The sequence below is a fragment of the Lampetra planeri genome, chromosome 1 (genome assembly GCF_965212315.1).
Source record: "Lampetra planeri chromosome 1, kcLamPlan1.2.h2, whole genome shotgun sequence".
NCBI classification, from domain to species: domain Eukaryota; kingdom Metazoa; phylum Chordata; class Hyperoartia; order Petromyzontiformes; family Petromyzontidae; genus Lampetra; species Lampetra planeri.
Window position 1 is genome coordinate 1,653,234 of NC_136107.1, and position 12,012 is coordinate 1,665,245.

A 12,012-nucleotide genomic window follows, 5' to 3' on the forward strand; every position below is an offset into this window, starting at 1 on the left:
TGCTCATGGGATCATTCTTGACAGTATCAAAAACAGAGTAGTTTTGCGTGCATGTTCACCACAAGTACATATGTTTGATGCAGATATGATTCCTTGCAAAAGGTTTGTTTGGTGTTAACACCTTAACACTTGTTTCGTCAGAAATGGTAAAAGCCATACTTACTCCACCCCCTGAACTCCCCATTGGTGATGGGGGAGTTGTGGAGAGAGTGGCGTTTCCATACCTGGCAGTGTGCCTGTGACCAGTTCTAGTTTGACAGCAGAGGTCCCACTCCGAATCGGTCGAGCGGCATTCTTTTTTTTATCAGCGATGTGTGGAAGCTACCCGCTATCGCTCCACACGACGCTTCGGGTCTTCTCAACCACAATAATGTCTTCTCTATGCTTGTGAAACCTGGACCCCTTACTGGAACATTCGTCTACAATACAGTACACATACACTGGATACTGCAGTCTACATTACAGTAGCGACGAGGTATCCGATGCCATTCATCTTTAAAAGCAATAAAAATGGCACCAGCTGCAGCTCGTTTCATATACTCAGCATTTTATCCTTTATTAAATGGACTTTGAAACAAAAACTTGAACATGTATTTGCCGTAATTTAGTTCAATTTACAGATGCATACATTTATAATCACAGAACCAGGCACACAGTCACACAGAACAGATTGACCAAGCATACACTTGCACGCAGAGAAGTTAGTGGTAATGAGAACAAGTGTGTGATGGTAGCCCACCAAATTTGTAGTTGTGGATACAACACAGCGAGTAAAAAAAAAAACGCACAGATTTACATACATCGGATATACCACTGCAAAAAAAATGAGAATATTGGAATCCAGCAGAAGCATAAGCAAGCCCATTGAAATAAAATTGAATCCATTGTTAAGATGAGTATATTATGACCTTCAGTGGTTTTGCTTTTAACGCGAGCTAAAACAAACCCACATCCACTAGCTTGGTGCAGCAACTGACTGCACTTCACATTAAAAGAGACAGCATGGAGGCCAATCGCATTGAAATGGCTCTCCCATTATCTCAAACATGACTAGTCAATAAGCATGTTCAGGGCTATTTTACAATTAAATGGTTGCTTGCAGTCATCGTACGAGGGCACATGTCAATGTTCTCAAAGCTGCGAGACACCCATAGCCACAAACGTGTCCTAAGCAACCTTCTTGAACTCTGGTGGATGCATGTTGCATGAAACATCTCGTGAAGGCAGACCCGGGAGGCTGCGAGACATGATGTGCCGCAACTGTCAGCGAGACCCCTTTTTAATAGCACCGCCGGCTCTGGGTCGTGCAGCTAATGCGCGTGGCTCAGTCGTGGCCTCGCCTCACTCCAGATGGTGCTGGGCACCGTCACAGGCTTTCGTCGCTCTCCGCCGCATGCAGCTGAGTGTCCTCTGCGTCCGTCATGTTGCTCTCGTGAGAGTCAAACCCCTCCGCTGTGCACAAAGATGGGAGGGGCGGGGAGGGGGGGGTTTATTTTATAAGTCGACGTTTACATTTACACAACAACAGTGCATTTTGTGGAGGTCACTGGATGACTTTTCCAGTTCACGAAAATGTAGATTGCTTGCGTTATCATAAGCTATTGAAAAGCGGCGATAAATCTTGTCAGTGCTTGAGTGTTGCTGCAGCTGCATTACCATTCTCGTTGAAGTCCATGATTTCCTGCATGGCCGAATCTTGGCCCTGTTCATCATCGTCCGGAAGGTACCGCTTGTCGATTGCCTCCTTGATCTGGTTGTTTGCTCCCTTGGGGTCCAGGTCCATAGCCCATGAGAAGTTCATGAGGGCTAAGTGGCCCTGACCCAGCTTCTTGTAAACCTATGTACATAATTGCCATCAGCTTATGCCCAGGCACAGTGTGCGTGTATTGTATTGACACAGAATCGGTCACGTAGCAACATAGCGCTGGCAGGGAAGGGGATCTGCAGCGTGCAGCAGCCCTGTGACAGCAGGCCACGTGATAGACCAGAGAGGGATCTAGGGGGGGAAAGGTTAGGGAATGGACACGTCGAGAACCAAGCTCGTAGGTTCCAGAAGGGGGCATGGCCGGGGGCGGAGCCAGGCCACGCTGACAGGAAAAGAGGGCCCCCCCCCCGGGAGGGGAGCTCGTAGCTGTCGTTTGGAGTGGGGGGGATCTCCGTCGTGCTGCTGGAGTCTTCACCATCTCGGCGTCGCCAGTCAGGCAGTCTACCAGCTGTCCTGACTGGGAACCGTAGTTAACTAAATGTGACTGTCAGGCCGTGTTAATAAACAGAGTGCCTCCTCCTCTTAGTGTCTCCGAGTCAATAACTACATATGTATGTAGACCTTCTTTCCCACCGTACGTAGCCAACCGGGGGAATGACAACAAACTAAACACAAAAAAATAAGTTTTAATGAAATGTCTTTTCAATCTATACTTAAAAGTGAATAGCTCCAGTGGCTTCCTATTATCGGAAGCAAGAGCATTCCTAAGATCAGAAGGAAAAGCATTTGGCGCATATCGGGATTTGACATCAAACATCATGATCAAAATAAATTCCAACACTGAAAATAAAATTTTCAAACCCAAGACGGTCCCTTGTTGACATGTACCTTCATCATTCACAAACTTGCATTACCTTGCCTATGAGGAAGTACACCAGCGACTCCTTGGGTACAATCTGCTTCAGCTCCTCAAGTTCTTGCAAGGCCGCCTGTTCAAACAAAAACCAGAGTGGGGAACATTACATCCCACTCGCACCGCCGCCGATGGAGCGGCGTGCATCGAGAGCAGGCTTGCATGCACCTCAGCCTGCACAGAAATCCGTGCTCTCACCTTGTACTTCTCATTTGCAAAGAGGATGGAGGCACGGTGGAACTTGCACAGTGGGTTTTTGGGCTCGACGTTGATGGCTCTGGTGAGGGTCTCGAGTGCTGCATCAGATTTTTTCAGTGCATGCTGCACCTGTGGGATGAAAAATGGGTCACATTTTCACATTAGGGGATATTCCAAAGAAAGCTCATTCAAGACGTTCAAGTGTTGCAGCACTTACAATATAATGGCACCAACAATTGTTAGCAATGTTGTATTATCACTCACCACAGCAATGTGACAAAGTAGCACTGAACTCTGCGGGTTTATACTGAACGCCTTCCTGAAGTGAACCTCTGCCAAACTATATTTTTCTTGCTTGTAGTAAATCATGCCCAGGCCATACCTGCAGGACAAAAGGTTTACTTTTGAATAACAGTACTTTAAATCACACCGCTTCGTCACATTTAAGAAAAAACACATGCACAACTCGCCCTGGTAGTTTCTGCACAAGGCAAGCGAGTGCACAGGGTGCACAAGGGCGCAGGGCGGTGCACAGATCTACTCGCCATGCATTGTAGTGGCGAGGGTTGATGCGGATGGCGTTGCGGAAGCACGCCAGGGATTTCTCGAGCTCTTCGATGAGCGCCAGCTCATGGCCCAGCAGCGTGTAGGCATAGGCAAAGCTGGGGTCCACCTGGATCGCTCGCTGGAAGAATTTGATGGCCACGTCGTGCTCACGCTGCAGGCTGAAGCAGTTGCCCGCTGTGCACCACGTCTACCGGAACACGAGCATTCGAGGAAAGCTGCAGCTGTTAAACTACTATAAAACTATTTTTTATTTTACTAGGTAAGGATCACCGAGCTATATGGCTCTTTTTCAGAAGTGACTTGGCCACAAATTATCGCTCAACGAAGTGGTTTATCAAGTGGTAATTTATAGCAGCCAAATAGGCATGTTTCTAAATGTGGATGGAAAAACTGGAGGACCCGGGAGAAAAATCCAGGCAACCGCAGGGAGAGAACATGCAAATTCCAAATATACAGGCATCAGGGTTGGGATCGAACCCACGACCGCCTGCATGCCAAGGAGTTAACATCTCGCTACCACGGCGTACATGTGCTGTTAGCATATTGAAAAACCACTGTAATAAGTTAAGGTGAACATGATCGAATTGCATTTCAAAGAAGAGAATCATTGGAATTAGTGGCAGGTGGAGCCTTAAGGATGGCTTTTTGGGAACATAAAATAAATCAGTACCTTGACTCAAGTTGACAAAACCCAAAATCATGTAAGGCACATGTTTACAATTTAACAAATGTTCTATTGACCGTTTATAAACTCTGTTAAAGGACCGAAGGGTATTGGAGTGGTCTCCACAAGTCCCACGACCAAGGGGAAGACCGAAGTCCAGATGGTGGAATACTTTTAGGAAAGATCTTGAGATGCCATGTGTTTTATGTGCAGCACTTGTAGGCTCGAGTAGAATGTCAAAAGCATGGGCAAGGCTTGGTGGCATCAATGGCTTTGGCAATGATGGCATGTTTATTCTGAAAGGACTGAACTGTGAAAGGGCCCCACACGGTGAAAATATTCCACCGCCACCATGACTCACCTGTGGAGAGTTCTTGTCCATAGCGGTCAGGTCCTGAGCCAGGGCAGAGAGGGCGACATCTCGCTGGAGGTGCCACAAAGTGGTGGAGAATGTCTCCATGCCTTCCAGCTGTGTTGGGTCTTTGTGCCTCAAGTCTAGAAATATCTTCTCTGCCTACACGCACGTATGACAAAAACACGTTTTCCTTTCATTGATATCAACCAGCAAATTATACAAACAAATATGAAATAAAATTACTTACAAATCAGAAGCCATGTCTAGCCACATACACAGTAAATCACTTTACTTGAAGGTTGTATCACTGTGCACATGCATGCTTGTGCTCAATCATACCTGTGTGTACTCTGCCAACTCAAAATGTGCCTTTCCGAGCTGACCCAGAACCCAGCCTGTGTGATAGTGGTGGGGTGGGAGTTCACTCAGCAAGTTGATGGCCTCCTTGCAGTTGTACGAGCACAGTGCAAAGTAGGCCTTCCCCATTTCCCTGAGGAGGCTCATTAGCCCTTCTGCAAGAAAAGCAAAAAAACCAAAGGTACAATTACAGTTTTATTAAATATCAAAAATGGTCAATATCCAACAATAACGCAGATTTATAAATTCATCCAGAATATATTTTAAAACATTACAATAGTCATGCCGTTGGTATGCAAGTGATTCCAGCGATGCTATTTTACCCGCCGCAGCCTTTTGCAGCGTGACGGCCTGTGCAGGGTTGAGCCTCTCCGCGATTTGGCCAGGCTCTGGCTTAGTGCCGTCCAGGCCCTCGCCGAGGTTGGGCTGCACCAGGCCCCCCTTACTGCTCCTGCTCTTTGGCTTGCGGCTGAGCGACTTGCTCGGCGATGCAAACTTCAGTTTTGGCTTCTTGCTGTTCTCCTGAGAAAGCCAATCTCCAATGGTATTAGCAAGATGCAACTGTGCAGTGTCCAGGGAAGGCACCATTATTAATTTGAAAGGAGACTTACGAATTGTTCAAACTGTAACTCACCTTGGCGGTTGAGCTGGCACTAGTAAACAGGCGTGAGCTCCTCCGCGGGGGAGCGTTGGTGAACGTGTTGGCAGGAGCACCGCTCGTAGGGAAGAGCACTTGGGTAGTACTGGAGGAGGCACCACCCACACAAAGTTCTGTTGAATGTGTCCATCCTAGTAATTTTCACATTTGGCATGAGTGAAATGTACCTGCACAAGACTGACCTGGACGGAGGAGTGGAACTCTGGGTCAGAGCGTTTGTTCCGACTTCACGGCTGTTACCAGATTGGCTAAACACTGGCTTCACTCCCTGACCGAGGCGAGTCAGCGTCTGATAAAAAAAAAAACAGGCAATATCATACATACAATGTTTAAACAGTTATTATTTGAAATTGGCAAACTCCCAAGTAATTAATATCATGAAGAACACTGTACCTTCTTTGGAGCAGAGACAGGCCCAGTTTCAATCATGGCGGAAGTAGGCGTGATGCCTGACAGGACAGAGGAGTCTGCCGAGCTTGGAGTGTCCATGGGCAGAACCCCAAAGCTAGAGAAATAGTAGCAGTTACATCACTGTATGTTGCAGAATGGTATGTAAAGGGGCATGTGTGTCTTGGTATAGTGGCTTAAATAGCAGTTGCTCAATTCCAGAAGAATTCCCTAGAACCTGTACTTTTAGGCACTTTCACATAACTCGACGGCAGAACTTAGAGCCGATGACCCATTTGCACAGATAAAATTCCCAAGAAATGTCGTGCAAGCCGCATCACCTGGGGGTGAGAGGGCTGGCGGAGCCGGTTAGCATACTCCACGTGCCCCGTGCACGCATTCGGGGCGGGCGGGACATGAGGCTGCGGTCGCCCGTCAGCAGTCCCACCGAATCGGAGCTGACCGACACGTCGATGACGGAGCCCGAGGCGGACGGTGTAAGTGGTGCGTGTCGCGACGCTACCGACGACTCCAGGTTTAGCCGGTTCAGTTCCTTGTTGACCATCATGAAAAAAAGAGAAAAAATACTGAACTGCAGAGCCAAATAAGCTGGGTAAGGTAACCTATGTCACTCTCAAATGAGACTATCCTGGTCCGATGACTTTTCAAGTAGTTAAACAAAATAAATATAATATAGCATATATGTAACACATTTGGCGTTAAACAAGTTGTCACCTATGCTGTATGCAATACATAAGCATGCTTGTAACTTATTGTGTAGTTCTGGAATTCCTAAAATAAAGCGTCATTAAACCAACATTTCAATGTTCTCATAATTGCCATATATATTGAACTACATGCATCTAGAGCAGAAAACACCTATTTATATTTTAAGATTCTGCTTTAATTAAAACCGTATGCAAAATCTTGTACACAGCAGCATATTTAGAACGGCCGATTAACAAATAACTATGATGCACTTCAACATCATGCTTGTATCGTGCACAGCTGTATGCCCAAGAAAATTGGCCTTTTGTATTGGCACTCCACTCTCATTCTCACTAAGAACTCACATTCGTTAACAAAACTGTGGCCTTAAAAGGAAGCACATAACAGGTGACGCTTTGGATGATGGCCCTTCTTCACAGCACATGGTTCACCACTCTACCTCGCTCTGTGCTGTGAAGAGCCATTGCCCGAAATATTGCCCATTATATACTTTTCCGCTTAAAGGCAGTGTTATTGACCGTGTTGAGTTTTTTTGGTTTGTGCCTGTGCACCGCTGCCAATGCACTATCACCAAATAGTTCATCCTTACCAAGGTGTCCTGTGGGGTCTCCATGACCGGAGTTTCCTGCACACGAGGCCCAGCATTGCCACACGGTGTGGGGTAGTTGGATTGACAGGTCCCAAAGTTCTGCAATGACGACAATCTGAAGATCTGGTCCGGGTCTGGCTTTTCACCTGTAATCAAGCACAGTTTCGTGGTAAGTGGAAATAACCATAGAATACCAAAAATTAAGCATTATAAGAGCGTGCATAACAGTTGAGCACTCACCTATATCACAGAGGGCCTCAAATTGGGACCACAGGAAGGGATTTAAGCCCAGGCTCTTCTGGAAGCACTCTGCACCTTTTGTGGTACGCTCAGTTTTACTGCAAAAACACAGTGACCACGAGTGACACAGCCACCTTAGAATGCATGTTTAGTTGGTAATGCAAATGTACTGGGTGTGCTGTACAATGAGCAACAATTAAAGGAGCCGTCCCTGATCCCGGACTAACATGTAGATCTGGCCGAGTGTGGCCAGGACGAAGCACGCAGCATCTCCAAATTCGGTCGTTATCTCCTCATAGGTGCGGGCTTTCCCCAAGATGCCTCCAGCCAGGATGCGCTCTGCTTCTGCGAGTCTGTAGCATAGATCAAAATTGCACTGTGACAATTATCTTGTTTTATTTAATAAAGCTTGCCTACAGCAAACGAGCGAAGGGTGGCATTTTTATTTAAAATTAGCAATACAATTTATTTTGGGGTATGGGCGAAAAATTACCGTCATAACCTATATAAGAAATGTAGTGTTAAAAACCATAGGGTAGTTACATTAACAAAACTAATATGCAGGCCTGAAAACGAATCAATTTGAAATAGTTGAGACAGAATCGGTACACTGTAGACAGTAGAATTTTGGAAAGGACATTTAACGGACACCTCTTTTGTTATTGGATGCCTTATACAATCAATAGCAGCAAGGGTTGTTCACGTGACATACACATTCACATTACTTCAGTTGTGATATCGTGAAGAGCACTCACTTCTCAAGCTCCACACAGCAGCGAGCCAGCAGATGCTTGCATTGCGGCGTGGAACAAGAGTGCATCTTCAGCAAGCTGTACGCCTTGTACGGCTTCCCCGAGCGGTAGTAGCAAGTGGCCAGGAGGAACAGCACTTCTTCTGATGCAACTGCAAGAATCCACACACAATGCAGGCTGTCTGGAGCAAAACTGCTGCTGTCAAAACCAAGCCAACTTTAGGGACCGTACCATAGGGGCAAGCTCTATATTATACCCGTGCGTTGCCATCACTGTACCTTCGGCGAAGAGACGCTCGGCCAAAAAGACGGCATCTCGGAAGGCGTAGTGATTCAAGGCGTGCCAAATTGCAGCCTGCGTGCAACAACAGACAAAAGGGCAACGTGTAAACGCGTTGTTTGAAGTGTAATAATTTAACACTAAAATGTATCGGCTCTATGTGAATTATGTACGTGACAAAAGCAATCGGTTTGCACTTAACACGCCTCTTATAACCTCCTTGATGCCACACGGTCATGGGACAAGCCACGCACCATCACCTTGCAGTGAAATCGTTGGGGGCCCAGAGATCCCAAGACGTGTTAAGGTGCCTAGGGGTGGCTGGCCCCTAATATAAGTACGCACTGTCATTCATCAGTGGGACCACGGTTTAACTTGTGGTTGTAAGAATGGGAAATTCCTTTAATATCCCTAACAAGCCGCTGCTCCTGGTTATATTCAACGTGGTTATTTTTTAAAAAATGCATTGTACTTAAATGGCAGGAGCCATCATCACCACAGCAGCACCAGGAGTGCTCGCATTAGCAGCAGCTCGTCACAAAGGGTTTTAATCTCTGCGCTTGGTGGGAGAGGCGAGGGTGACCACCAAAAATGGGGCATCTTGGGCGGCTGTCACCGTCAGCTGCTGTCACACGAGGCATCTAAAAAGCCGGCAGTAGCCCAAACCTCGTCTGCCACTCTCCCTCCACCGGTCACTGCTTCCTGCCAAGCGGGCCAAGCCTTGTTCCTCATTATCCGCTCCCACCTGCCCTGGTCCCGTCTTATTCCCCCCTGACAGGTCAGGGCAGACAGACGCTGTCACCCCCTCCTGCAACTTATCACTCCCCCCCCCCACCACTACCACCCCTTTCCTTTGTTACCCCCCGTGACAGGCCAGTACCTTCTTTATTCCTAATTCCCCTTGTTCCGCCTGACCCTCCTACATCTTTACTCTCCCTTCCTCTTTCTCTCTCTACGCTCTCTCCCTTGCCAGCCCAATCGTTGTGTCAATTTGCCCCAGATCCCCACTCCCCATGCGCTCCTTGCCACCCCAACTGTGAACGTCTCCCAGTGCCCCCCCCCCCGGGCGGCTCTCCCCGTGCCCCCCCCCGTGCCGCTCCCCCCCCCGCCGCTCTCCCCGTGCCCCCCCCCCCGTGCCCCCCCTCCCCGTGCCCCCCTCCCCGTGCCGCTCCCCCCCCCCCCCGCCGCTCTCCCCCCCCCCCCGCCGCTCTCCCCCCCCCCCCCGCCGCTCTCCCCCCCCCCCCCCGCCGCTCTCCCCCCCCCCCCCGCCGCTCTCCCCCCCCGCCGCTCTCCCCGTGCCCCCCCTCCCCGTGCCCCCCTCCCCGTGCCCCCCTCCCCGTGCCCCCCCTCCCCGTGCCCCCGTGCCCCCCTCCCCGTGCCCCCCCTCCCCGTGCCCCCGTGCCCCCCCTCCCCGTGCCCCCGTGCCCCCCTCCCCGTGCCCCCGTGCCCCCCTCCCCGTGCCCCCCTCCCCGTGCCCCCCCTCCCCGTGCCCCCGTGCCCCCCCTCCCCGTGCCCCCGTGCCCCCCTCCCCGTGCCCCCGTGCCCCCCTCCCCGTGCCCCCCTCCCCGTGCCCCCCCGTGCCGCTCTGGCCGCGCTCCTTCTCCCCTCGCCCACAACGGGGCCTGGGTCACGCCGAGGCTTGCGTGTGGTACCTGCACGGGCTCCTGGAGCACGGTCATGACGGGGAGGCGGGCAGGCGGGCGGCACGCGCAGCCGAGGAGAGACGCAGTCGAGGTAGCCGAGGGGAGACGCCGGGCATGAGACGCTGGGGAGGAGGAGGGAGACGCGGGGGGGACGCGGCAGAGCCTGGGCCCGGCGATCACTCGGCCGCCATTTACGACACTGATGGGGGAGGGGCTAGGCGATGACGTCACCGGGGGGGGGAGGGCGCGTCAACCGCCACGGCCAGGCCGGGCAGTAGAGCGCCAGGCCGGGCAGTCGAGCGCCGAGAGAAGAGCGAGCGGCGCGCGCCAGGCCGGGCAGTGGAGTGCCGAGAGAAGAGTGAGCGGTGCGTGCCAGGCCTGGCAAGTGGAGCGCCGACAGCGACTCGAGCAGCAGCAGTAGCAGCAATGGGCCGAGCTCGTAATTTGTAATGCGACGATTTGGGGTGCAAGCTGCTTTGGCAACGACGACCGATAGAATCGGGCCAGTTGGCCTCTCACCGCGTGCGCGCTGCACGTGTTCGATTACTGTGCAGTATAAAGCTTTATTACTGGACTGTTAAATATCAACGGGGAATTTTGACGTAAAGCTTTCGTGACTGCAGGGATTCATATTCTTGGTTCTTTCGGTAAAGTCACGCGGAAGGGAAATAATAAAATAGTAAAAAAGATTTTAAAAAAATATTTAAAAAAAAATCTTGCTGTGGATTTCACACCTGATGATGATTGTTTGTGTTGCAGTCCAAACGTTGTGAGAATGTTTTAATGTTTACTATTTGTATTACTTTATTATTTTATTGTTTCCCTTCTACGTGACTTTACCGAAAGAACCAAGAATATCAACAGGGAAGTTCACCTATTTGCACCCACCCCCTTCTTTTTGGGCACCGCCCCTTCCTCTGTAAGCCCCGCCTCTTCCTGTTTAGACCACGCCCTGTTAGAGTTAGGCCTCCGCCCCTTAAGACACGGGGTAATACATGAATCAGAATCTGTATTGACACTGCACTAGAAATCCGATGAGCTATGAAGCGTTTTTTCACACATGTCCAGTAGGGGCACGGGGTCAGAACGTTACAACGACACAGTACAAAAACACGATAGGAGTGCAGAATATGATAAAGGTAAACAAATCACTTAAAATATACAAATAAAACGCAACTGTTTATTTATTTATCTTACCCACTGAGGTATTAACTTATTTTTCAGAAGCGACCTGGTCACAAATGATAACTCAGCAATGTGGCGTATGTGCAAATTTATAGCAGCAAAAACACATTCCTGCGGAGGGAGCTGGTAGGAACGTTGGGTTGCTCGGTCAATGGCTAGGGTCAACGGCGGCGTGGTGTATTCCGCAAATATGGCCGACTGTGAGGGCGGGCACAAGCCGGCGTGAGTAGGTTAAACGTTGAGTTTTATAAGGGCACCAACGGGGTGACCAGCCCCTCCTCACCCAGCCCCACCCCTCCCACCCCCCACCCAGCCCCTCCCCATCCAGCCCCTCCCCTCCCTCCCCACCCAGCTCCACCCTCCCCACCCAGCCTCTCCCCACCCTCCCCACCCAGCCCCTCCCTCCCCACCCAGCCCCTTCCTGCACGACGGACGGACGGACACAATAATCCCCTGTGGGCTGGTGTAACCAGGAGGTTCCTACCAGTATAATCTTTTTAATTTGTAACGTTCTGACTCGGCCCTACTGGACATTTGTGAATAAGAACTTCACAGCTCATCGGATTCCTCCAGCATAAATACATCGTCTGATTCTGATGTTTAAAAAAAATGGGATGCGACGTGAGCGCGGGGTTTCACTGGCGACAAGAGAGCTTCCCGCGAGAGTGTGTGTAGTTGTGAGTGTTGTGTTGCTACCATCAGAAAAGTCCCCTTGCCAGGACGACTCGTATGGAACGGGGCTCCCTTTCGCACGCACGAGAGAACGTACGCAAGTTAGGGACATTGTGACC

General features: G+C 50.1%; 1 protein-coding gene across 2 annotated transcripts; it reads right to left on the reverse strand.

The window, feature by feature from the left end:
- Window positions 1–530: 530 nt before the first annotated feature.
- Window positions 531–10,231, reverse strand: CDC27 (cell division cycle 27). 2 transcript variants are annotated; one of them, XM_078604297.1, is made up of 19 exons: window positions 10,046–10,231; window positions 8,393–8,468; window positions 8,118–8,265; window positions 7,590–7,715; window positions 7,363–7,460; window positions 7,123–7,268; window positions 6,146–6,357; window positions 5,811–5,922; window positions 5,600–5,706; window positions 5,394–5,502; window positions 5,083–5,281; window positions 4,742–4,914; window positions 4,409–4,561; window positions 3,362–3,570; window positions 3,081–3,198; window positions 2,817–2,945; window positions 2,620–2,694; window positions 1,657–1,837; window positions 531–1,452 (listed from the first exon to the last, which is right to left on the reverse strand). In XM_078604297.1, the coding sequence occupies exons 1-19, from the start codon at window positions 10,070–10,072 to the stop codon at window positions 1,367–1,369; spliced, it is 2,484 nt and encodes an 827-aa protein (XP_078460423.1). In that variant the 5' UTR covers window positions 10,073–10,231; the 3' UTR covers window positions 531–1,366. The 2 variants fall into 2 exon arrangements, with proteins under 2 accessions (XP_078460423.1, XP_078460514.1); XM_078604388.1 differs by lacking the exon at window positions 2,620–2,694.
- Between the last annotated feature and the right edge of the window lie 1,781 nt (window positions 10,232–12,012).

Bases quoted from the DNA above. Each gene is read 5' to 3' on its own strand.
- CDC27 (XM_078604297.1), bottom strand. From the start codon at position 10,072: ATGACCGTGCTCCAGGAGCCCGTGCAG. The intron at 8,266-8,392 runs GTACAGTGATGG...GGATTCTTGCAG, and splicing joins CGAGCGTCTCTTCGCCGAAG to TTGCATCAGAAGAAGTGCTG. The intron at 7,269-7,362 runs GTGAGTGCTCAA...GCTTGATTACAG, and splicing joins TGAGGCCCTCTGTGATATAG to GTGAAAAGCCAGACCCGGAC.